The sequence below is a fragment of the Oncorhynchus clarkii genome, chromosome 17 (genome assembly GCF_045791955.1).
Source record: "Oncorhynchus clarkii lewisi isolate Uvic-CL-2024 chromosome 17, UVic_Ocla_1.0, whole genome shotgun sequence".
In the NCBI taxonomy this organism is placed as follows: Eukaryota; Metazoa; Chordata; class Actinopteri; order Salmoniformes; family Salmonidae; genus Oncorhynchus; species Oncorhynchus clarkii.
Genome location: NC_092163.1, coordinates 6,260,540 through 6,288,141, shown reverse-complemented (window position 1 = coordinate 6,288,141; position 27,602 = coordinate 6,260,540). Strand labels below are relative to the sequence as shown.

Sequence of the window (27,602 nt, the reverse complement as noted above, 5' to 3'; positions counted from 1 at the left end):
AAACTGGTGAAATTAGAGAAATAAGCTTTCAGAATGAAAAGAGAGGAAGAGGAGGCTATCACAGTGAAAGAAGAGGATGATATTACACTGAAAGAGGAAGATGGGAAAGAGGTTGTCAGAGTGGAAGAGGTAGAAGCTTTCAGAATCATAAAGGAGGAAGATGAGAATGTATTGAAAGAAGAGGATGAGGAGGCTATCTCAATTAAAGAGGAAGACGTCTTGGGAGTGAAAAAGGAGGAGGAGGAGACTGAAGAACTGATTACCACCAGTGAGTACTGTCTTAATAACGGGACACAAACTATGCCGTTGTTGAACTAATGTGGTGTTTTAAAGGGGCATTCTACTGAAGTTCAACACTTGAATATGTTGTTCAGTACTGTTGGAATTGTTTAAGGGTCGATCTGCCATTGGTACATATATTCTGGGAACTTGTAATTAGATGTATTGAATTCTCCACGTGGTCTATATTAAAGTGCACTTTATCTAATATAACATGATTTTAAAATTCAATACTGGTGCATCATTTTTACTTAAAATATCTAACAGAAAATGAACCCGTAAACAATATTTTATAAAATCATGATGAAAGTGGCCATTTTAGGCCCTTTTTAGACATATTCATCTCTCTTGTAAGACTCTGTGATTGTAATAGTAGATCATAAGTTTACCATCTGTTTGATGTTCTCGTTCACACAGGAGAGAGACATGACTATGGTGGATCCTCTGGGGAGCCTCAACAACATCCTGATGCTGACGAGGCAGAGAAGAGTCTCTCCAGATCAGAACACCAGATGGTACAGCAGATGGTACACCAGATGGTACGGTCTGGTCTAGCATACAGCTTGCTCTATCTGGGTCTGGGTTTCTGTAAAGCAGTTTATGACAACAGTGACATCAGCATCCATAATGATATGTGTCTGTGTCCCCTCTTTATGGTTACCAGGACAACGCTAGCCTGCCCCCCTCCTCCCTCCCGGAGTCCCAGTGTCGTGCCTCTCCCAGTAGCACCTTACTGCTGGGTATGAAGAGGTTGTCTGTGCTGCTGGTGGACTGCAGGAAAACAACGGGGTTGAGTGGAACTGTGAGAGGAGGAGAAGAGATGAACGGATCAGATTTGACTCATCAAAGTAAGTGCTGTAGTTCAGTTTCAACAAATAAAATGATTACTAGCCTGTTCAACCTCTCTTTCGTGTCGTCTGAGATTCCCAAAGATTGGAAAGCAGCTGCGGTCATCCCCCTCTTCAAAGGGGGGGACACTCTTGACCCAAACTGCTACAGACCTATATCTATCCTACCCTGCCTTTCTAGGGTCTTCGAAAGCCAAGTCAACAAACGGATTGCCGACCATTTCGAATCCCACCGTACCTTCTCCGCTATGCAATCTGGTTTCAGAGCTGGTCATGGGTTCACCTCAGCCACGCTCAAGGTCCTAAATGATATCTTAACCGCCATCGATAAGAAACATTACTGTGCAGCCGTATTCATTGACCTGGCCAAGGCTTTCGACTCTGTCAATCACCACATCCTCATCTGCAGACTCAACAGCCTTGGTTTCTCAAATGATTGCCTCGTCTGGTTCACCAACTACTTCTCTGATAGAGTTCAGTGTGTCAAATCGGAGGGCCTTTTGTTCGGGCCTCTGGCAGTCTCTATGGGGGTGCCACAGGGTTCAATTCTTGGTCCGACTCTCTTCTCTGTATACATCAATGATGTCGCTCTTGCTGCTGGTGAGTCTCTGATCCACCTCTACGCAGACGACACCATTCTGTATACTTCTGGTCCTTCTTTGGACACTGTGTTAACAACCCTCCAGACGAGCTTCAATGCCATACAACTCTCCTTCCGTGGCCTCCAATTGCTCTTAAATACAAGTAAAACTAAATGCATGCTCTTCAAACGATCACTGCCTGAACCTGCCCGCCCGTCCAACATCACTACTCTGGATGGTTCTGATTTAGAATATGTGGACAACTATAAATAACCTAGGTGTCTGGTTAGGCTGTAAACTCTCCTTCTAGACTCATATCAAACATTGCCAATCCAAAGTTAAATCTAGAATTGGTTTCCTATTTCGCAACAAATCATCCTTCACTCATGCTGCCAAACATACCCTTGTAAAACTGACCATCCTACCGATACTCGACTTCGGCGATGTCATTTACAAAATAGCCTCCAATACCCTACTCAATAAATTCGATGCAGTCTATCACAGTGCCATCCGTTTTGTCACCAAAGCCCCATATACTACCCATCACTGCGACCTGTACGCTCTCATTGGCTGGCCCTCGCTTCATACTCGTCGCCAAACCCACTGGCTCCAGGTCATCTATAAGACCCTGCTAGGTAAAGTCCCCCCTTATCTCAGCTCGCTTGTCACCATAGCAGCACCCACCTGTAGCACGCGATCCAGCAGGTATATCTCTATGGTCACCCCCAAAATCAATTCTTCCTTTGGCCGCCTCTCCTTCCAGTTCTCTGCTGCCAATGACTGGAACGAACTACATAAATCTCTGAAACTGGAAACACATATCTCCCTCACTAGCTTTAAGCACCAGCTGTCAGAGCAGCTCACAGATTACTGCACCTGTACATAGCCCATCTATAATTTAGCCCAAACAACTACCTCTCCCCCTATTGTATATTTATTTATTTTGCTCCTTTGCATCCCATTATTTCTACTTTGGCACATTCTTCCACTGCACATCAACCATTCCAGTGTTTTTACTTGCTATATTGTATTTACTTTGCCACCATGGCCTTTTTTTGCCTTTACCTCCCTTCTCACCTCATTTGCTCACTTCGTATATAGACTTGTTTCTACTGTATTATTGACTGTATGTTTGTTTTACTCCATGTGTAACTCTGTTTGTATGTGTCGAACTGCACTGCTTTATCTTGGCCAGGTCGCAGTTGTAAATGAGAACTTGTTGTCAACTAGCCTACCTGGTTAAATAAAGGTGTTCTCAACTAGCCTACCTGGTTAAATAAAGGTGTTCTCAACTTGCCTACCTGGTTAAATAATGGTGAAATAAATACGTTTTTTTTTTTAAAAATAGATCTTCCCACTGGTATCTGTTACCATGACAACTAGCAGAGTTCTGTTAGTTGACATGAAGCTAGACTGTTAGCTTTAGAGAGAAACCAATTGACCATATTAAACCTTGATGAAAGTTAGCTCTAGAGATGCATGTTTTACATAAACTGTTCCTAAAAACATGATGGATGTTACATTGCCTGTCTCAGTCAACCCCACCCCATATCTTTACAAGACTCTAGAACTAAACTCCAGACACTTCAATGTGGTCTGTATTGCTTCATTAACGTCCGATCTACAGAACTTGTTAAAGATGGCAAATATGTATTTAAAACAAGCTCTCTAAACCTTTTCTTAAAGCTATGAAATATGATTAAATGAAAAGCAATTTTTGTGAGACTTGTTCTTCGTCTCTGTAATGGATCAAATGTATTCCATTTCCTAATTTAACATGTGAAATGAAGCCTGAACTCCAACAAATAGACCTTAAAGAACATGGTTTAATATATATACTATATAGACCTTAAAGAACATGGTTTAATATATATACTATATAGAACTTAAAGAACATGGTATATATATATATATAATATTAATATATATATATATATATATATATATACTATATAGACCTTAAAGAACATGGTTTATATATATATATATATATATATATATATATATATATATATATACTATATAGACCTTAAAGAACGTGGTTTAATATATATATATATACTATATAGACCTTAAAGAACGTGGTTTAATATATATATATATATATATATATATATATATATATATATATATATATATATATATATATATATACTATATAGACCTTAAAGAACATTGTTTAATATATATATATATAGACCTTAAAGAACATGGTTTAATTTGGAAATTACTAACTATTTGTTCATGTGTAAATGACGTCAGTGTGGTGCTAACAGTTTAGCTTCCTCGAGTGTCCCTGGATCTCTCCATCTGTGACTTTTCAAGCTAACATTCTCAGTTTCACGGAAACATGGCTCACTCGGGATACGTTATCAGTCGGTACAACCACCTGGTTTCTTCACGCATCGCGCCGACAGTAACAAACATCTCTCTGGTAAGAAGAAGGGCGGGGGTGTATGCCTTATGATTAACGAGACGTGGTGTCATCATAACGACATACAGGAAGTCAAGTCCTTTTGTTCACCTGATCTACAATTCCGTACAATCAAATGCCGATCGCGTTATCTACCAAGAGAATTCTCTTCAATTATAATCACAGCCATGTATATCCCCCCAAGCAGACACCTCGACGGCCCTGAACGAACTTCATTGGACTCTATGTAAACTGGAAACCACATCCCGAGGCTCCATTTATTGTAGCTGAGGATTTTAACAAGGCTAATCTGAAAACAGCATATCGAATTCGTGACCTGGGCTGGCAAAATCCTGGATCATTGTTACTCTAACTTCCACGACGCATACTAAGCCCCATCCTCCTTTCGGCAAATCTGACCACGACTCCATTTTGTTGCTCCCAGCCTATAGACAGAAACTAAAAACAGGATACGCCCGTGCTCATGTCTGTTCAACGCTGGTCCAACCAATCTGATTCCACGCTTCAAGATTCTTCGATCACGTGGACTGGGATATGTTCCGGATAGCGTCAAACAGTAACATTGATGTATATGCTGATTCGGCAAGTGAGTTTATTAGCAAGTGCATTGGTGATGTTTTACCCACGGCGATTATTAAAACCTTCCCCAACCAGAAACCGTGGATTGATGGCAGAATTCACGCAAAACTGAAAGCGCAAACCACCGGAAACAAACAGTGTAGCTATTCCCTCCGCAACACAATCAAACAAGCTAAGCGTCAGTTTAGAGACAAATTAGAGTCGCAATTCAACGGCTCAGACACAAGACGTATGTGGCAGGGTCTACAGTGAATCACGGACTACAAAAAGAAAACCAGCCCCGTTGCGGACCCCGATGTCTTGATCCCAGACAAACGAAACAACTTCTTTGTTCGCTTTGAGGACAATACAGTGCCACCGACACGGCCTGCTACCAAAACCTGCGGGCTCTCCTTCACCGCAGGCAACGTGAGTAAAACATTTAAACGTGTTAACCCTCGCAAGGCTGCCGGCCCAGAGAGCATCCCTAGCCGCGTCCTCAGAGCATGCGCAGACCAGCTGGTGTGTTTACGGACATATTCAATCAATCCCTATTCCAGTCTGCTGTTCCTACATGCTTCAAGAGGGCCACCATTGCTCCTGTTCCCAAGAAAGCTAAGGTAATTGAGCTAAATGACTACCGCTCTGTAGCACTCACTTCCGTCATCATGAAGTGCTTTGAGAGCCTAGTCAAGGATCGTATCACCTCCACCCTACCTGACACCCTAGACCCACTCCAATTTGCTTAAAGCCCCAATAGATCCACAGACGACGCAATCGCCACCATACTGCACTATGCCATCTGGACAAGAGGAATACCTATGTAAGAATGCTGTTAATCGACTACAGCTCAGCATTTAACACCATAGTACCCTCCGAACTCGTCATTAAGCCTGAGACCCTGCGTCTCGACCCCGCCCTGTGCAACTGGGTCCTGGACTTTCTGACGGGACGCCCCAAGTGGTGAGGGTAGGAACCAACATCTCCACTCCGCTGATCCTCAACACTGGGGCCCCACAAGAGTGCGTTCTCCAGCCCTCTCCTGTACTCCTTGTTCACCTATGACTGCGTGGCCATGCACACCTCCAACTCAATCATCAAATTTGCAGACGACACAACAGTGGTAAGCTTGGTTACCAACAACGACAAATTGGCCTACAGCGAGGAGGTGAGGGCCCTCGGAGTGTGGTGTCAGGAAAATGACCTCACTCAACGTCAACAAAACAAAGGAGATGATCGTGGACTTCAGGAAATAGCAGAGGGAGCACCCCCCTATCCACATCGATGGGACAGTAGTGAAATGGTCCACCCACACAGACAGAGTGGTGAAGAAGGCGTAACAGCGCTTCTTCACCTACACCACCCGACGTCACAGGAAGGCCAAAAAGATCATCAAGTTCAACAACCACCCGAGCCACTGCCTGTTCACCCCGCTATCATCCAGAAGGCGAGGTCAGTACAGGTGCATCAAAGCTGGGACCGAGAGACTGAAAAACAGCTTCTATCTCAAGGCCATCAGACTGTTAAACAGCCATCACTAACATTGAGTGGCTGCTGCCAACATACTGACTCAAATCTCTAGTCACTTTAATAATAAAAAAATGTTGATGTAATAAATGTATCACTTCAAACAATGCCACTTTATATAATGTTTACATACCCTACATTACTCATCTCATATGTATATACTGTAGAGGGAATAGCTACTGCATCTTGCTACTGCAAGGTGGCGGCAGCGTAGCTCTAGTGGTTAGAGCATTGGACTAGTAACCGGAAGGTTGCGAGTTCAAACCCCCGAGCTGACAAGGTACAAATCTGTCGTTCTGCCCCTGAACAGGCAGTTAACCCACTGTTCCCAGGCCGTCATTGAAAATAAGAATGTGTTCTTAACTGACTTGCCTGGTTAAATAAATAAAAAATGCATCTTGCCTGTGCCGTTCGGCCATCGCTCATCCATATATTTATATGTACATATTCTAATTCATCCATATATTTATATGTACATATTCTAATTCATTCCTTTACACTGTGTAAACGGTAGTTGTTGTGAAATTGTTAGATGACTTGTTAGATATTACTGCTGTTATTACTGAAATTACTGCTGTTATTACTGATATTACTGCTGTTACTACTGATATTACTGCTGTTATTACTGTTATTACTGCTGTTATTACTGTTATTACTACTGTTATTACTGTTATTACTACTGATATTACTGCTGTTATTACTGTTATTACTGCTGTTATTACTGTTATTACTGCTGTTATTACTGTTATTACTACTGATATTACTGCTGTTATTACTGTTATTACTGCTGTTATTACTGTTATTACTGCTGTTATTACTGTTATTACTACTGTTATTACTGTTATTACTACTGATACTGCTGTTATTACTGTTATTACTGCTGTTATTACTGTTATTACTGCTGTTATTACTGTTATTACTACTGTTATTACTGTTATTACTACTGATATTACTGCTGTTATTACTGTTATTACTGCTGTTATTACTGTTATTACTGCTGTTATTACTGTTATTACTACTGATATTACTGCTGTTATTACTGTTATTACTGCTGTTATTACTGTTATTACTACTGCTGTTACTACTGATATTACTGCTGTTATTACTGTTATTACTGCTGTTATTACTGATATTACTGCTGTTATTACTGATATTACTGCTGTTATTACTGATATTACTGCTGTTACTACTGATATTACTGCTGTTATTACTGATATTACTGCTGTTATTACTGTTATTACTACTGATGACTTGTTAGATATTACTGCTGTTATTACTGTTATTACTACTGGTCGAAACTAGAAGCACAAGCATTTCGCTACACTCACATTAACATCTGCTAACCATGTGTATGTTAACAATAAAATGTGATTTGATTTAATAGCTGGTACCAGTTGGACAGCTCCATCTGTGACGTTTCAAGCTAGCTGTGAAGTGAATTTACGGCACGTTCTCACCTCCGTTACACATGTTCAGGTTGACTTTCCCACGGAATCGACCATATACACTACCAGTCAAAAGTTAGGACACACAACTACTCATTCAAGGGTTTTTCTTTATTTGTACTATTTTCTACATTGTAGAATAGTAGTGAAGACATCAAAACTATGAAATAACACTTATGGAATCATACAGTAACCAAAAGTGTTAAACAAATTATTCAAAGTAGCCACCCTTTGCCTTGCACACTCTTGGCCTTCTCTCAACCAGCTTCATGAGGAAGTCACCTGGAATGCATTTCAATTAATTAACAGATGTGCCTTGGGAATTTGTGTAATTTCTTTCCTTCTTAATGCGTTTGAGCCAATCAGTTGTGTTGTGACAAGACATCAAAGCTATAAAATATTACATATGAAATCATATAGTAACCAAAAAAGGGTTAAGTGAATCTTCAAAGTAGTCACCGTTTGCCGACAGATTCTGGTTTGATACCCAGCTGTGTCGCAGCCGACCACAACCGGGAGAGCCAATTGGTCCGGCGTCGTCCGGGTTGGGGGAGGGTTTGGCCGGTCAGGATGTCCTTGTCCCATCGTGCTCTCCTGTGGCGGGCCGGGCTAATGCACGCTGACACGGTCGCCAGGTGTAAGGTATTTCCTCCGACACATAAGTGCGTCTGGCTTCTGGGTTAATTGTGCATCGTGTCAAGATGCATTGCGGTTGTGTTTCGGAGGACGCATGACGTTCGCCTCTCCCGAGTCCGTACGGGAGTTGTAGCGATGAGACAATTGACGAAAATTGGGGCAAAAAAGGGGGTAAAAAATATAAATATAATAATCCTTTTTAAAAAGTCTGCCCCAAATATTTCATTATTTTTATTTTACCCAAAATACCATTCCATTAGTGATTAATCAAAATGATCTAATCTAAATAAAAAAATGTGCCATTTCAACATCATGTGTCAAACCATTGAGACAACGGGGAGATGTTACAGAGGTGCTTTGTCTCCAATGAAAAAAAATATTGTTTTTTGACAAAATTACTTATTTTAGGTTTAAGGAAGTGTGTAGGTCGCATTCTGTATCATACAGCTATGAAGGTTATATATTTAGAACCACCTGCTCGATAGGAATCCAGAGATGTCTGTGTCTTGAGTGTCGTAGAACTGTTTAGTTGTTTGTGTTCTGACTTCTAAAACAGAAAGAAAATTAAGAATATGAATAAGTAAGTAAACATATTACCAGGAAGCTCTACAACATTTGTTTTAAAATCACACCAAGATTGTTTTAAATGATGAAATGTTTGAAAACTGACCTCCGGTTATTGAGGGATCTGATTTGGATTAAACCTCATAGCAAGGCAGTTTTATCATGTGGAGATTTAATTATGTTCTCTCTTTAAATAAACACTGTCTTTGGCAGGAGGAAAACCAAACTTGGAGGAACCAGAGACGTCCAAACCAGCAAGACTCTGCTCCCAGATTGGAAAGAGTTTTGCCAAGTTAGGAAGCCTGAAAAGACATGAGAAGAGTCTCACAGGGGAAAAGCCTTACCACTGCTCCCAGTGTGGAAAGTGTTTTAGACAGCAAGGAAGCCTGAAAGCTCATGGCCGAATACACACAGGGGAGAAGCCTTACCACTGCTCCCATTGTGGAAAAGGTTTTAGACAGCAAGGAAGCCTGAAAGTTCATGGCCGAATACACACAGGGGAGAAGCCTTACCACTGCTCCCATTGTGGAAAGAGTTTTAACAGGTTAGGAGGCCTAATAACTCATGAGCGAATACACACAGGGGAGAAGCCATACCGTTGCGCCCAGTGTGGAAAGAGTTTTGGCTCGTTAGGAAACCTGCAATCTCATGCACGATTACACACAGGGGAGAAGCCATACCATTGCACCCATTGTGGAAAGAGTTTTCGCATGTTAGGAAACCTGCAGTCTCATCTGCGAATACACACTGGGGAGAAGCCATACCGTTGCGCCCAGTGTGGAAAGAGTTTTAGCATGTTAGGAAACATGAAAGCTCATGAGCAAATACACACAGGGGATAAGCCTTACCACTGCTCTCAGTGTGGATCTAGGTTTACCAGGTTAGGAAGCCTGAAAAGACATGTGGACACACACCGAAGTCTTTCCATTGCTCCCTGTGTGGAATGAGTTTTAACCATTTAGGGAGCCTGAAAAGACACGAGAGAATACACCCATGGGAGAAGCCTTGCAAATGTCACTTATAAGGCAGGTGAGGATCCACACAGAGAAAAATAACTTATCCTACTGTGTAAACTGATATTTCACATCACATTGACTTAAAATTCATCAGAGAACATACACAGTGCTCCCGTTGTCTTATATTGTTGAATGTGTTTAATTGTTTATACCAAATGAAATTGAATTGTACAAAGCATACTCTAAAATATATTTGTATGTTTTCATTAGAAAACATGAAGTGAATATGGAGTCTGTCAGTTTGAATACAGAGTAGATCAGATTCCATGTGTTTAAATGGTCCTTTTTTAAAGTCTGACATTGTGTGTTTATCTGAGTGTGTCATTCCTCCAGCACCATTGATAATCAGAATAAGACCTTCAAATATGTCACCATAACAACAGGCATTTTACAAGCCTCCGACTGGTTGAATAAACGTTGTTACCCGAATGATGAGATTATTATTTTATTTGTCAAATGTCACCAGAATAAGACCCTCAAAATGTATTGGAAAGGAGCATTTTTATTTAAGGTCAAGAACAAATTCACATTTTCAATGACGGCCTGGGAACAGTGGGTTAACTAGTCTAGGAACAGTGGGTTAACTGGTCTAGGAACAGTGGGTTAACTGGTCTAGGAACAGTGGGTTAACTGGTCTAGGAACAGTGGGTTAACTGGTCTAGGAACAGTGGGTTAACTGGTCTAGGAACAGTGGGTTAACTGCAGAACGACAGATTTGTACCTTGTCAGCTCGGGGATATGAACTTGCAACCTTTCGGTTACTAGTCCAACTCTCTAACCACTAGGCTACCCTGCCAGCCCAAGCTCATCACGTGCACTTTCACCACCCTGTGAAGTTCATAACTTATTTCATCTGTAGCCTAATAAACTGCATGGGTTCCCAAATCGTAGTGGGAGGAACAATCAACATTTCATCACGTGACTCCAAGTTAACTAAGATGTGATGGTTATTATATAAATATTTGCGCATAAAGGAGTTTCCATCGCCATTTCTCACTTTACATTTTTACTGACACAAAAAGAACCCACCATGTCAAACGAACTAACAAATTGTCTGTTGGCATTGAAAAATAAATAAATTGTAGGGAAAATCAGTAGGTCACACAAATGACTATTTCTAAACAAAGATAATAGACAAGTAGAATGGGACAGGTTTCTTATACTATCTATACTTACTCGGTGAAGAGACTCCAGGGACGGAGATGAAGGCTGTAGGAATGAAGATCAGACAGTGAAGAGACTCCAGGGACGGTAATGAAGGCTGTAGGAATGAAGATCAGACAGTGAAGAGACTCCAGGGATGGAGATGAAGGCTGTAGGAATGAAGATCAGTCAGTGAAGAGACTCCAGGGACGGAGATGAAGGCTGTAGGAATGAAGATCAGTCAGTGAAGAGACTCCAGGGACGGAGATGAAGGCTGTAGGAATGAAGTCAGGTGGGGGTGTGGTTGAGGCAGCCAATGATTGTGAGGAAGCATGCAGGGAACAGGCTCCTTTCTACTACCATTCTGGGGTCTGGATACATGCCAACAAAGACCACAACTGCTTCAAACAATGGGAGTGGCTACCATTGACCATCACACTTTCTTTCATAACCAGGAAGCCCATGTTGAGTCAGCAGTGTTCTCACTATGGAAGAGGGAGCAGGAAGCCGTCATCCAGGGACAAGGACAAAGGTGCAGCACTGGTGTTAGTAGCTGATGACAGAAGTGACAGCCTGGACACAGCAAAGTTTGTTGTGAGCAGAGAATCAACCAGATTGATTCTCAGTCAGTGTTGTTGAGCAGAGAATATGGAATGAATATGAAGCCGTCATCCCTCAGAAAACCATGTTGAGCCATCAGTGTTCTCATATTGTCCATGTTGAAGTTATTCAGATTAACTCTGTACTGGTATCTCCTGTATATAGCCTCCACATTGACTCTGTACTGGTACCTCCTGTATATAACCTCCACATTGACTCTGTACTGGTACCCCCTGTATATAGCCTCCACATTGACTCTGTACCGGTACCCCCTGTATATAGCTTCCACATTGACTCTGTACTGGTACCCCCTGTATATAGCCTCCACATTGACTCTGTACTGGTACCTCCTATATATAGCCTCCACATTGACTCTGTACTGGTACCCCCTGTATATAGCCTCCACATTGACTCTGTACTGGTACCTCCTATATATAGCCTCCACATTGACTCTGTACTGGTACCTCCTGTATATAGCCTCCACATTCACTATGTACAAGTACCTCCTGTATATAGCCTCCACATTGACTCTGTACTGGTATCCCCTGTATATAGCCTCCACATTAACTCTGTACTGGTACCCCCTGTATATAGCCTCCACATTGACTCTGTGCTGGTACCCCCTGTATAAAGCCTCCACATTGACTCTGTACCGGTACCTGCTGTATATAGCCTCCACATTAACTCTGTACCGGTACCTCCTGTATATAGCCTCCACATTAACTCTGTACTGGTACCCCCTGTATTTTGCCTCGTTATTGTTATTTTATTGTGTTACTTTTTTTTCTTTCGTTTATTTAGTAAATATTTTCTTAACTCTTATTTTTCTTAACTACATTGTTGGTTAAGTGCTTGTCAGTAAGCATTTCACAGTGAAGTCCACCTGCTGTATTCAGCATTTCACAGTGAGGTCTACAGCTGTTGTATTCAGCATTTCACAGTGAGGTCTACAGCTGTTGTATTCAGCATTTCACAGTGAGGTCTACAGCTGTTGTATTCATGTGACAAATAGCATTTATTTGAACTAAATATGGAGTATGTCAGTTTCAATGTTACGTCTTTGATTAAATTAGATTTTTCAAACTCAGGCTGTATGTGTGGTGTGTGTGTGTGTGGTGTGTGTTTATCTGCGTCATTCCTTTATCATTCCTTGTGGTCCTGTAGCTCAGTTGGTAGAGTATGGTGCTATTCAAACCAGATTAGTGGGTTTGATTCCTGGGACCACCCATATTTAAAGTGTTTGCACACATGACTGCAAATCACTTTGGATAAAAGTGTCTGCTAAATGGCATATATTCTAGTCTGGAACAGCTGATGCCCTCATGCATGCCTCAGTGTTGCTTGCCTCGAAGCGAGCATAGAAGTGATTTAGCTCGTCTGGTAGGCTCGTGTAACTGGGCAGCTCGTGGCTGTGCTTCCCTTTGTAGTCTGTAATAGTTTGCAAACCCTGCCACATCCGACGGGCTTCGGAGCCGGTGTAGTACGATTCAATCTTAGCCCTGTATTGACTTGTTTGATGGTTCGTCGGAGGGCATAGCAGGATTTCTTAGAAGCTTCCGGTTAAAGAGTCCAGCACCTTGAAAGCGGCAGCTCCTACCCTTTAGCTTAGTGCGAATGTTTTCTGTAGTCCATGGCTTCTGGTTGGGGTATGTACGTACAGTCACTGTGGGGACGACGTCCTCAATGCACTTATTTCTAAAGCCAGTGACTGATGTGGTGTACTCCTCAATGCAAAACAGTCCTGGCATTACACACCTGGCTAAAAGACAATTGTAGCTCTGCTGGAGTCACTTTTATTGATAACTTTGACACTTTCTGGAAACAGACGATACTCTACAGGAATGACGGAGTCCATCCAAATCTTCTTGGCTCCTGGACTGTGTCCACGCTTTTCAAGGCTGTGTTGAAACAATGACTGGTAAATGATCCCAATCATCTTGGCTCTCTTGATCCAAGATCAGCTCAGTTAATCCCTTCCATTGTGACAATGAGTCATCATAATGCTGCATCAAATGTACATGATTTTAGGTGTATTGGAAAACACAATATAAGTCATTTAATTTATGTACCCCTAATTGCACCGAATACATCTGTTTGTCCTACAGCTATTGTAAGCAGTAATCATGAGTAATCATAAACCATTGTTACACTGTTAGCACTGAGGCAGTGTGCAATAGCAGTAAGACCACTTCATGCAGCTCACCCTATACTATCAGCTCCAATGTAAATAACAGGAGTAAGTCTACCTCTGATAAGCATTAAAAACCTTTGGTGATACAGTGGCAGCAACACATAACATAACACATAACATCTACCGAAAAGACAGAAATGTCAACGGAGGCGGTGTTGCTGTTTATTTTCAGAACCACATTCCTGTAAAGCTTAGAGACGATCTAATGTGAAATACTGTTGAAGTAATATGGCTACAGGTTCATCTGCCTCACCTAAAGCCCATTCTGGTGGGAAGTTGCTATAGATCACCAAGTGCTAACAGTCAGTATCTGGATAATATGTGTGAAATGCTTGATAATGTATATGATATCAACAGAGAAGTATATTTTCTGGGTGATTTAAATATTGACTGGCTCTCATCAAGCTGCCTACTCAGGAATAAACTTCAAACTGTAACCAGTGCTGGCAACCTTGTTCAGGTTATCAATCAACCTACCAGGGTAGTTACAAACAGTAGAGGAATGAAATCATCAACATGTTTTGATCATATCTTTACTAATGCTGCAGAAATGGGTTTTAAAGCAGCATCCAGATCCATTAGATGTAGTGATCACAATATAGTACCCATGAGTAGCCGCTAACTCGTCCAGTTTGTTATTTAATGACCCGCACATTTTGACAGGGTGATCACCCTGGGTGAGTTCTTCCCCGCCTCCGTAATCTGTTCCTGATAACACCTCTTGAGCCTCGCTTCTTCTTAGTTAACCTTTTTTTGTTTGTTGATTTTGAAGAACAACCATCTGGCAAGGCCATGCTGTTTTGGAGAGTGTGCGCTTTATCTGGGAAAGAGAACAGAAACCCACAGGAGTAGGTGATGGTGGTTGATTTACTCACTGAATCCATACAACCTCCGGTAGTGGTTGTGACATTTCCGCGATTAGGTGTCACGCCCTGGCCTTAGAGAGCTTTTCTATTTCTCTATTTGGTTAGGGTGTGATTTAGTTGTCCTATTTCTTTTGTTTGGCCTGTTCCCAATCAGAGGCAGCTGTCTATTGTTGTCTCTGATTGGGGATCATACTTAGGCAGCCCTTTTTTTCCACCTTAGGTTGTGGGATCGTGATTTTGTATAGGTGCTGTGAAGCAGAACTTTAACAGGTTCTATCTCATACAACAGGTTCTATCTCATACAACAGGTTCTATCTCATACAACAGGTTCTATCTCATACAACAGGTTCTATCTCATACAACAGGTTCTATCTCATACAACAGGTTCTTTCTCATACAACAGGTTCTTTCTCATACAACAGGTTATATCTCATACAACAGGTTCTATCTCATACAACAGGTTCTTTCTCATACAACAGGTTATATCTCATACAACAGGTTCTATCTCATACAACAGGTTCTATCTCATACAACAGGTTCTTTCTCATACAACAGGTTCTATCTCGTACAACAGGTTCTATCTCATACAACAGGTTCTATCTCATACAACAGGTTATTTCTCATACAACAGGTTCTATCTCATACAACAGGTTCTATCTCATACAACAGGTTCTATCTCATACAACAGGTTATTTCTCATACAACAGGTTCTATCTCATACAACAGGTTCTATCTCATACAACAGGTTCTATATCATACAACAGGTTCTATCTCATACAACAGGTTCTATCTCATACAACAGGTTCTATCTCATACAACAGGTTATATCTCATACAACAGGTTCTATCTCATACAACAGGTTCTATCTCATACAACAGGTTCTATCTCGTAGTATTGTGACCCTGGGGTGGCAACACAAACATTCTAAATTCTAAATGTTCTTTATGAGTAGTATTGTGACCCTGTGGTGGCCACACAAACATTCTAAATGTTAATTATGAGTAGTATTCTGACCCTGGGGTGGCAACACAAACATTCTAAATGTTCTTTATGAGTAGTATTCTGACCCTGGGGTGGCAACACAAACATTCTAAATTCTAAATGTTATTTACGAGTAGTATTGTGACCCTGGGGTGGCAACACAAACATTCTAAATGTTATTTATGAGTAGTATTCTGACCCTGGGGTGGCAACACAAACATTCTAAATGTTATTTATGAGTAGTATTCTGACCCTGGGGTGGCAACACAAACATTCTAAATGTTCTTTATGAGTAGTAATGTGACCCTGGGGTGGCAACACAAACATTCTAAATTCTAAATGTTCTTTATGAGTAGTATTGTGACCCTGGGGTGGCAACACAAACATTCTAAATTCTAAATGTTCTTTATGAGTAGTATTGTGACCTGGGTGGCAACACAAACATTCTAAATGTTATTTATGAGTAGTATTCTGACCCTGGGGTGGCAACACAAACATTCTAAATTCTAAATGTTATTTATGAGTAGTATTGTGACCCTGGGGTGGCAACACAAACATTCTAAATGTTATTTATGAGTAGTATTGTGACCCTGGGGTGGCAACACAAACATTCTAAATTCTAAATGTTATTTATGAGTAGTATTGTGACCCTGGGGTGGCAACACAAACATTCTAAATGTTATTTATGAGTAGTATTCTGACCCTGGGGTGGCAACACAAACATTCTAAATTCTAAATGTTATTTATGAGTAGTATTGTGACCCTGGGGTGGCAACACAAACATTCTAAATGTTATTTATGAGTAGTATTGTGACCCTGTGGTGGCAACACAAACATTCTAAATGTTCTTTATGAGTAGTATTCTGACCCTGGGGTGACAACACAAACATTCTAAATGTTCTTTATGAGTAGTATTGTGACCCTGGGGTGGCAACACAAACATTCTAAATGTTATTTATGAGTAGTATTCTGACCCTGGGGTGACAACACAAACATTCTAAATGTTCTTTATGAGTAGTATTCTGACCCTGGGGTGACAACACAAACATTCTAAATGTTCTTTATGAGTAGTATTCTGACCCTGTGGTGACAACACAAACATTCTAAATGTTCTTTATGAGTAGTATTGTGACCCTGGGGTGGCAACACAAACATTCTAAATTCTAAATGTTATTTATGAGTAGTATTCTGACCCTGGGGTGGCAACACAAACATTCTAAATGTTATTTATGAGTAGTATTGTGACCCTGGGGTGGCAACACAAACATTCTAAATGTTCTTTATGAGTAGTATTCTGACCCTGGGGTGGCAACACAAACATTCTAAATGTTCTTTATGAGTAGTATTGTGACCCTGGGGTGGCAACACAAACATTCTAAATGTTCTTTATGAGTAGTATTCTGACCCTGGGGTGGCAACACAAACATTCTAAATTCTAAATGTTCTTTATGAGTAGTATTGTGACCCTGGGGTGCCAACACAAACATTCTAAATTCTAAATGTTATTTATGAGTAGTATTCTGACCCTGGGGTGACAACACAAACATTCTAAGGGATTTGAATGGGTCTTTCAATTCAGCCCAAAATAAATGTTCTGCATTTTGATCACTTTATGCATTTCCTGCACTAATTTGAGATAATTTCCATACAGCCACGTAGGGCTGCACGATATGGGCAAACAATCTAGGCCTTAATTTTTTACCAAATGTTGCAATTGCGATTTAACTTGCGATTTAGAGCAAAAACACTTGGGTGAACTATTGGAATCATGGAAATAAAATGATTATTCTAATTCACGATCATTAGAAAAGAAAATGACGGACTACTCTTTGAATCTGCGTATTTCTCCAAAACTCAGTTGTCCTGAGTCTGCACGAAACTGCCAGGACCTCAGATCAATGGGAACACTAGATTTTTTAAAATCTTGTATCTCTTGACACATTCCATTAAAATAGTCATGGCCTCTAAACCTTCAAGCTGCATACTGGACTCTATTCCAACTAAACTAGTGAAAAGAGCTACTTCCTGTGCTTGGCCCTCCTACATATACCAAACTCACTAAAAGTGACAGTAATAAAGCAGATCTTCAAAACAACAGAAGACACCTACCTATACCATGTCAGATATAGAGTTGAAATGTATTACATTTTGAGTTTGCATCCCAGTATTACAGTTTATATACAGGACCAGTCAACAGTTTGGACACACCTACTCACTCAAATTAAAATCAAATCACATTTATTTATATACATCAGCTGATATCTCAAAGTGCTGTACAGAAACCCAGCCTAAAACCCCAAACAGCAAGCAATGCAGGTGTAGAAGCACGGTGGCTAGGAAAAACTCCCTAGAAAGGCCAAAACGTAGGAAGAAACCTAGAGAGGAACCAGGCTATGTGGGGTGGCCAGTCCTCTTCTGGCTGTGCCGGGTGGAGATTATAACAGAACATGGCCAAGATGTTCAAATGTTCATAAATGACCAGCATGGTCCAATAATAATAAGGCAGAACAGTTGAAACTGGAGCAGCAGCACGGCCAGGTGGACTGGGGACAGCAAGGAGTCATCATGTCAGGTAGTCCTGAGGCATGGTCCTAGGGCTCAGGTCCTCCGAGAGAGAGAAAGAAAGAGAGAAAGAGAGAATTAGAGAGAGCACACTTAAATTCACACAGGACACCGAATAGGACAGGAGAAGTACTCCAGATATAACAAACTGACCCTAGCCCCCCGACAGATAAACTACTGCAGCATAAATACTGGAGGCTGAGACAGGAGGGGTCAGGAGACACTGTGGCCCCATCCGAGGACACCCCCAGACAGGGCCAAACAGGAAGGATATAACCCCACCCACTTTGCCTAAGCACAGCCAAGGACGACACCCAGACAGGACGACCACATCAGTGAATCAACCCACTCAGGTGACGCACCCCTCCCAGGGACGGTATGAGAGAGCCCCAGTAAGCCAGTAAGCCAGTGACTCAGCCCCTGTAATAGGGTTAGAGGCAGAGAATCCCAGTGGGGACAGGGGAACCGGACAGGCAGAGACAGCAAGGGCTGTGCGTTGCTCCAGAGCCTTTTCGTTCACCTTCACACTCCTGGGCCAGACTACACTTAATCATATGACCCACTGAAGAGATGAGTTTTCAGTAAAGACTTAAAGGTTGAGACCGAGTCTGCGTCTCTCACATGGGTAGGCAGACCATTCCATAAAAATGGAGCTCTATTGTAGAAAGCCCTGCCTCCAGCTGTTTGCTTAGAAATTCTAGGGACAAATAGGAGGCCTACGTCTTGTGACCGAAGCGTACGTGTAGGTATGTACGGCAGGACCAAATCGGAAAGAAAGTTAGGAGCAAGCCCATGTAATGCTTTGTAGGTTAGCAGTAAAACCTTAACAGGAAGCCAGTGTAGAGAGACTAGCACTGGAGTAATATGATCAAATTCTTTGGTTCTAGTCAGGATTCTAGCAGCCGTATTTAGCACTAACTGAAGTCTATTTAGTGCTTTATCCGGGTATCCGGAAAGTAGAGCATTGCAGTAGTCTAACCTAGAAGTAACAAAAGCATGGATTAATTTTTCTGCATCAGGTTTGGACAGAAAGTTTCTGATTTTTGCAATGTTATGTAAATGGAAAAAAGCTGTCCTTGAAACAGTCTTGATATGTTCGTCAAAAGAGAGATCAGGGTCCAGAGTAACGCCGAGGTCCTTCACAGTTTTATTTGAGACGACTGTACAACCATTACGGTTGATTGTCAGATTCAACAGAAGATCTCTTTGTTTCTTGGGACCTAGAACAAGCATCTCTGTTTTGTCCGAGTTTAAAAGTAGAAAGTTTGCAGCCATCCACTTCCTTATGTCTGAAACACAGACTTCTTGCGAGGGCAATTTTGGGGCTTCACCATGTTTCATTGAAATGTACAGCTGTGTGTCATCCACATAGCAGTGAAAGTTAACATTATGTTTTCGAATGACATCTCCAAGAGGTAAAATATATAGTGAAAACAATAGTTGTCCTAAAACGGAACCTTGACGAACACCAACATTTACAGTTGATTTGTCAGAGGACAAACCATTCACAGAGACAAACTGATATCTTTCCGACACATAAGATCTAAACCAGGCCAGAACTTGTCCGTGCAGACCAATTTGGGTTTCCAATCTCTCCAAAAGAATGTGGTGATCGATGGTATCAAAAGCAGCACTAAGGTCTCGGAGCACGAGGACAGATGCAGAGCCTCGATCTGACGCCATTAAAAGGTCATTTACCACCTTCACAAGTGCAGTCTCAGTGCTATGATGGGGTCTAAAACCAGACTAAAACCATAATAACCATCTTATCTGAGTTAACTTGGAGTCACATGATGATATGTTGTGTGATCCTCCCACTATGACTTGGGAAACCATGCAGTTTATTAGGCTACAGATGAAATAAATTATGAACTTCACAGGGTGGTGAAACTGCATGTGATGAGCTTGATGCTCCTTTCCAATACATTTTGATGGTCTTGTTCATGGTCTTGTGACATGATGTCTTGTGACATGATGATTGATGATTGGTTGCCATTTTACAAATAATATCTCTCTCATCAATAATAATCTCATCATGTAGCTAGCCTACCAGCACTGTATCTGTGAGCTGTTGGCTACAGTGCACGGGACAAGAGCACGTTTTCTATAGAACTCAACGTAACAAAAAGAAGATCAGTAGAGTTGAAAATGGAAACCAATTTAACTTGTATTTTTCATTCGGTTCATTCGGGAATTTAATTAACAGCAAACGTTATTTTTTTGTGCACTACGTACCAATAATAATAATAATAATAATAATCTCATCATGTAATCATGTACCTGCACTGTATCTGTGAGCTGTTGGCTACAGAGCACGTTTTCTATATAATGAGAAGAGTTGAAAATGCGATAGAATTTAACAGCAAAAGTTATTTATTTGTCACGCAAAGCCTTTAATCCACAATAAGTCTGTTTGATAGAAACATTTCTGGTGGGAAAATGTATATATTGTTTTATGCAGATTTGAGAATATTCACATGAAAATCTGTCTCAAATTACATGGAAACTTAGCTACTAAGGTGGATATCGATCCAACACCTGCTGCTTATTCAAACCAGCCCACTGGGCACAGACGTCAGTTCAACATCTAGTTTCTATTTACATTTCTTTGAGTCCTCAACTAAAGTGAATTCAACATGAAATCAACACAAAATGTTACCTGTCATTGGATATCAGTTGCTGGTTGGGTGAAACACTAAATGTTACCAGTCATTGGATATCGGTTGCTGGTTGGGTGAAACACAAAATGTTACCAGTCATTGGATATCGGTTGCTGGTTGGGTGAAACACAAAAACATAAAAATACCTGATTTTTACAAATCCAATCAGTTTTCTACATCGATCTGACACCATCACATGGATTTGTTTTGTTGAAATGACGTGGAAACTACGTTTATTCAACCAGTGGGAGGCTTGTAAATGTAAATGCCCCCAGGAAAGTCGAAAGAGAAACTCTTCATTGAGACAATGATAAACAGCAATCCGTGGGTGAGTTGTGGTGGATATTATAAAATAAGGATCTGCTGGAGTCCAAGTCAAACCAAGATTCTTTATTTCTGAGCTCAGAGAGAATAACAGTGTCAGTGTAGACAGTCTGAATTCCTGAAGCATTGGGTGATGAGCACATATCTTTATAGTTTCCTGTTCCTGGGCGGGACTTTATTCATACAAGGACACAGGTGCAAATTGGTTTGCAACACAGGATGATACCCCCAAGAACAGGAGATTATAATAGGACAGTTTTTCCATTACAGAGTCTGAACATTTTAATTTCATTAAATCATCAGTGGGCTACAATGCAAATGTCAACAATGGAGCAAATGCATCACATCCAAATATCACTTGATTATCTGTAGTGCTGGAGGAATGACACACTCAGATAAACACACACATAGTCAGAGTTAAAAAAATAATATACTACTCTATATTCAAACTTACATACTCAATTCATGTTTTCTAATAAAAACACACAAATATATATGTTTAAGTATACTTTGTACAATTCAATTTCATATGGTATAAACAGGTAAACACATTCTCAGTCAACAATATAAGACAACGGGACCACTGTGTATGTTCTCTGATGAATTTTAAGTCAACGTGATGTGAAAAACCTACACACTAAGAGAAGTAATTATTCTCTCCTGTGTGGATTCTCACATGACGTTTAAGTGACCATGATGAGTAATATGTCTTCCCACAGTCTGAGCATTTGTAAGGGTTCTCCTCTGTGTGCAGTCTCATGTGTTCTTTCAGCTTTCCTGAATGGTTATAACGCTTTACGCAGTGGGAGCAGTGGTAAGGCTTCTCGCCTGTGTGCATTCGCTCGTGAGCATTCAGGTTTCCTGACTCTCCAAAACTCTTTCCACACTGGGAGCAATGGAAAGGCTTCTCCCCTGTGTGTATTCGTTCGTGAGATTTCATGTTTCCTAACTGGTTAAAACTCTTTCCACACTGTGTGCAATGGTGTGGCTTCTCCCCTGTGTGTATTCTCTCATGTCTTCTCATGCTAACGAACTGGTTAAAACTCTTTCCACAGTGGGAGCAGAGGTGTTGTCTTGCTGGTTTGGACGTTTCTGGTTTCTCCAAGTTTGGTTTTCCTCCTGCAATAAACAGTGTTAATTTAAAGAGAGACCTGAATGAAATCTCTACATGATAAAAACTGCCTTGCTATGAGGTTTAATCCAAATCAGATCCCTCAATGTCCTGAGGTCAGCTTTCAAACATTTCATAATTCAAAAACAATCTTGGTGATATTTTTAAATCAAATTATGTCGTAAAGCTTCCTGGTAATTACTGATAAGTTTTCATTATCTATTATTATTATCTCTGTTTTATAAGTCGGAACACAAACAACTAGAATGTTCTAGATCACTCAAGACAGACATCGCTGGATTCCTATCGAGCAGGTGGTTATAAATATATAACCTTCATAGCTGTATGATAATGAATGTGACCTACACACTTCCTTAAACTGAAAATAAGTAAAGTCCAAAACTTGGAGACAGGCACAAAGCACATCAGTAACATCTCCCGTTGTCAATAGGGTTGACACAATGGCTTTTCATTTTTTTTATTCACACATATTTAATATTTTGACTACCATTAATGTCACAATAATGTGGGTAGATGTTCCAAAAAATATAAATATTTAAGTGAAAAGATTATTTCTCTCAAATTTGGTGCACAAATTTGTTTACATCCCTGTTAGTGAACATTTCTCCTTTGCCAAGAAAATCTATCCACCTGACAGGTGTGGCATATCAAGAAGCTGATTAAACAGCATTATCATTACTCAGGTGCACCTTGTGCTGGGGACAATAAAAAGCCACTAAATGTGTTTTGTCACACAACACAATGCCACAGATGTCTCAAGTTTTAAGGGAGTGTGCAATTGGCAATGCTGACTGCAGGAATATCCACTGGAGCTGTTCACTTAGGGGTGTACTCACTTTTGTTGCCAGTGGTTTAGACATTAATGGCTGTGTGTGGAGTTATTTTGAGGGGACAGCAAATTTACACTGTTATACAAGCTGTACACTCACTACTTTACATTGTAGCAAAGTGTCATTTCTTCAGTGTTGTCACATGAAAAGATATACTCAAATATTTACAAAAATGTGAGGGTTGTACTCACTTTTGTGATATACTGTATATATACAGCACCAGTCACAAGTTTAGACACACCTACTCATTCAAGGGTTTTTATTTTTACTATGTTCTACATTTTTTTCTACATTGTAGAATAATAGTGACGACATCAAAACTATCAAATAACACAAATGGAATCATGTAGTAACCAAAAAAAAAAGTGATAAACAAATCAAAATATATTTCCAATTTGAGATTCTTCAAAGTAGCCACCCTTTGCCTTGATGACAGCTTTGCACACTCTTGGCGTTCTCTCAACCATCTTCACCTGGAATGCTTTTCCAACAGTCTTCATTAATTATGTAATGGTGGAGACGCAGGGCATCGTTCATATATGGTCGATTCCGTGGGAAAGTCAGCCTGAGCATGTGTAACGGAGGTACACTCCACAGCTAGCTTGAAACGTCACAGATGGAGCTGTCCAACTGGTACCTTTTCTATAGCTCCATCGGTTCATTGTCAAGGAGAGCGGTCACATGTGATGAGATGAGAAGCAGAGGATCACTAGTTTGAGCACAGTATGGGGACAGTGACAATGGAGGCTAAACTGGCACACTAACGTTAGTTACACATGAACAAATGAATGAATTTTGTCCATTACAGAGATGGAGGCCAAGTCTCACAAGAAATGCTTTTCATTCAGTCATATTTCATGGCTTATAGAAAAGGTTTACGGAGCTTGTTTTAAAAAATATATGTATTTTACATTTTTAACAAGTTCTGTATATCAGATGTTAATGAAGCAATACAGACCACATTGAAGTGTCTTGAATTGTTCTTGCCTGTCCTACAGTCTAGTAAAGACAGGGGGGTTTGACTGGGACAGGCAATGTAACATCCATAATGTTTTGAGAAAATGTTTTTGTAAAACATGAACCGAAACTTACATCGGATCATCTTGAAACTTTCTCTCTAAAGCTAACTTTCATCAAGGTTTTATATGGTCTATTGGTTTCTCTCTTTTCATTGGCAGAATCCTTTTTCAGTGTTATGATATTCATAACATCCATATCCACCAGTCCACCTTCCTGTCAACTAACAGAACTCTGCTGGTTGTCCTGGTAACAGATACCAGTGGGCAGATCGATTGTATTTGTTCAAACTAAACGACTTACTTTGATGTGTCAAATCTGATCCTTTCTTCTCTTCTCCTCCTCTCACAGTTCCACTCAGCCCCGTTGTTTTCCTGCAGTCCACCAGCAGCACAAACAACCTCTTCATACCCAGTAAGGCGCTACCGGGAGAGGCACGACACGAGGACTCCAGGAGGGAGGAAGGGCTAGCATTGTCCTGGTAACCATAAAGAGGGGACACAGACACATATCATTATGGATGCTGAGGTCACTGTTGTCATAAACTGCTTTACAGAAACCCATCCCAGACCCCGATAGAGCAAGCTGTATGCTAGACCAGACCAAGCTGTACCATCTGGTGTTCTGATCTGGAGAGACTCTTCTCTGCCTCGTCAGCATCAGGATGTTGTTGAGGCTCCCCAGAGGATCCACTATAGTCATGTCTCTCTCCTGTGTGAATGAGAACAGCAACAGAGTCTTACAAAAAGGCATGAATATGTCTAACATCATCATTTTATAAAATATTGTGATGCAAATGTTAAAGGGTTGTTCCACTAAATGGCCTGTTGCATCCCTTTGATATTTAAGTAGAAATTATGCACCAATATTGAATTTTAAAAGCCTGTTATATTAGATGAGGTGCACTTTAATGTAGACCACATGGAGAATTCAATACATCTAATTTAAAAGTCCCAAAAATATGTGTGTACCAATGGCGGATTGCCCCTTAAACAATTCCTACAGTACTGAACAACATATTCAAGTGTAGAACGTCAGTAGAATGCCCCTTAAAAACCCCACGGTGGTTCAACAAATGCCTACTTTGTGCCCGTTATTAATTATTGTTTGTAAGACAGTACTCACTGGTCTTAATCTGATATTCAGTCTCCTCCTTTTTCACTCCCAAAACGTCTTCCTTCTTCTCTTTTATTGAGATAGCCTCCTCTTCCTCTTTTACTCTAAAATGTTCTTCCAATGTTATGGCATCTTCCTCCTTTTTGACAACCTCTTTCACTGTAATATCATCCTCTTCCTCCTTTTTCATTCTGAAAGCTTCTTCCTCTCCTTTCATCACAGCTTCTTTCTCCGTCGAGGTTAGTGACCTCATGATCCGGACGATTAGCTTAGTGCAGTATCAATTTAACACATTTGCAAATTTAACAAGCAAATTACGTTTAAATTAACTAGTAAAAACGTAAACACATTTTTGTTCTAAACACTAAGAGTAATATACACAAGATTGGTCTAAAAAGCTTCAATGTTTCGGTTTTATGTTAACTAGCAAGCTACCGCGTGGTTAAATCAGCATGTTGTTGCTGGTGAAGAAGCTGCCCATCTCGTCCACTAGATTATACGTCACACAAGAAGCATTATCCTGAAAGACGCACATCGCCATCTGCTGACTGGAGTGGGTAACGCAGACTGGAGAAAAATCTCCCTTACGATGTTTATTCTGGCAAGCAATGTCATAAGAAGTCATTTAAAAAGAACAAGATGTTATGTTTTCTCATACTTCTTACTGCCAATACTTTAACACAGTTCATCCTCCATGGAGTTAGACAGACCCTGGTGGAAAGCGGTGACCAGAGCCTCAGTAGTCCACCCACTCTCTGTGGCGACGCCTGTAGCACTGGGTGATGAGACTTGGGCATTGGCTCCTCCTGGGTTGGAGTTGCCAATACAGGGCTAAAATTAAATTGTACTACACCAGCTCTGACGCTCGTCTTATGTGGCAGGGCTTGCATACTATTACAGACTACAAAAGGGAAGCACAGCCGCGAGCTGCCCAGTGACACGAGCCTACCAGACGAGCTAAATCACTTCCATGCTTCTATGCTTCTATGCTTCTATGCTTCTATGCTCGCTTCGAGGCAAGCAACACATCGGTTCTCCATAGCATGAGTAACACCTTAAACAGGTCAACATTCACAAGGCCGTGGGGCCAGACGGATTACCAGGACCACTGAGTAACACCTTAAACAGGTCAACATTCACAAGGCCGTGGGGCCAGACGGATTACCAGGACCACTGAGTAACACCTTAAACAGGTCAACATTCACAAGGCCGTGGGGCCAGACGGATTACCAGGACCACTGAGTAACACCTTAAACAGGTCAACATTCACAAGGCCGTGGTGCCAGACGGATTACCAGGACCATTGAGTAACACCTTAAACAGGTTAACATTCACAAGGCCGTGGTGCCAGACGGAGTACCAGGACCATTGAGTCTGCTGATAAGAATGCGGTGATTGACAGAGTCAAAAGCCTTGGCCAGGTCGATGAAGACTGCTGCACAGTACTGTCTCTTATCGATTGCTGTTATGGCGGTTATGATATCGTTTAGGACCTTGAGTGTACGGCTAAAGGCTATAAGAACTGGTTGTCTAGTGCCTTAGGAACAGAGAATAAAAGGAGCAGGTTTTTGGGCGTGGTAGAATAGATTCAGGGCATAATGTACAGACAAGGGTATGGTAGGATGTGAGTACAGTGGAGGTAAACCTAGGCATTGAGTGACGATGAGAGAGGTTGTGTCTCTGGAGGCACCAGTTAACCCAGGTGAGGTCTCCCCGTGTGTGGGGGTGGGACAAAAGAGCTATCCAAGGCATGTTGAGCGGGACTTGGTGCTCTACAGTGAAATAAAACAATAGTAACTAACCTAAACAGCAATAGACAAGGCATATTGATATTAGAGAGAGGCATAAAGCAATCAAAGGTGTTGATCAGCTAAAACAACAACGGGTAAATGGCCATGAATGGGCAGAGGGGGTCAGTTAGGTACACGCAGGACCTGAGTTCGAGGCTGGGGCCGACAGGTAAACTAAATGAGGTACAGTGTTAATGAACAGTCCAGCAGGCATCACTCAGCCAAGTGATCATAGGGTCCAAAGAGCAGCAATAGGTGAGTCAGGGAGCCGTTCAGTAGTCGCTACTACGCTAGGCAAGCGGGAGACACGGCGTTCAGAAAGCTAGCGGGCCGGGGCTAGCAGATGGGTCTTCGGCGATATCACAACGGAAAAGCCTGTTGAAACCACATCGGACGATTACGTCGGCAGAACAGTCGTGATGGATCGGCGGGGCTCCTGTAAGGAAGTGCTATTTCTTATGCAGGTGACCAGCCTACTGCTATTACATTGCTATAACTGAGA

The 27,602-nt window shown here is 41.2% G+C and overlaps 2 protein-coding genes across 3 annotated transcripts in view; one reads left to right on the top strand and one right to left on the bottom strand.

Annotated features, from left to right (window-relative positions):
* LOC139370061 (zinc finger protein 665-like) overlaps window positions 1–27,602 on the bottom strand; it is a 166,186-nt gene that overhangs the window by 52,462 nt on the left and 86,122 nt on the right. The window contains exons 1-4 of one of the 2 annotated variants that reach the window (XM_071109373.1): window positions 25,320–25,794; window positions 24,808–24,905; window positions 24,498–24,672; window positions 21,267–22,334 (exon numbers count right to left, since the gene is read on the bottom strand). In XM_071109373.1, coding sequence (XP_070965474.1) covers window positions 21,853–22,334; window positions 24,498–24,672; window positions 24,808–24,905; window positions 25,320–25,563 — 999 coding nt within the window. In that variant the 5' untranslated portion in view covers window positions 25,564–25,794 and the 3' untranslated portion in view covers window positions 21,267–21,852. Of the gene's footprint in view, window positions 1–21,266; window positions 22,335–24,497; window positions 24,673–24,807; window positions 24,906–25,319; window positions 25,795–27,602 lie in introns of those variants that run through there. The other variant, XM_071109371.1, reaches the window with a different exon arrangement.
* On the top strand, window positions 34–9,977 carry LOC139369977 (gastrula zinc finger protein XlCGF57.1-like). The gene is made up of 4 exons (XM_071109260.1): window positions 34–268; window positions 697–818; window positions 944–1,019; window positions 9,086–9,977. Exons 1-4 carry the CDS (start codon window positions 34–36, stop codon window positions 9,817–9,819), a joined length of 1,167 nt encoding a protein of 388 aa, XP_070965361.1. The 3' UTR covers window positions 9,820–9,977.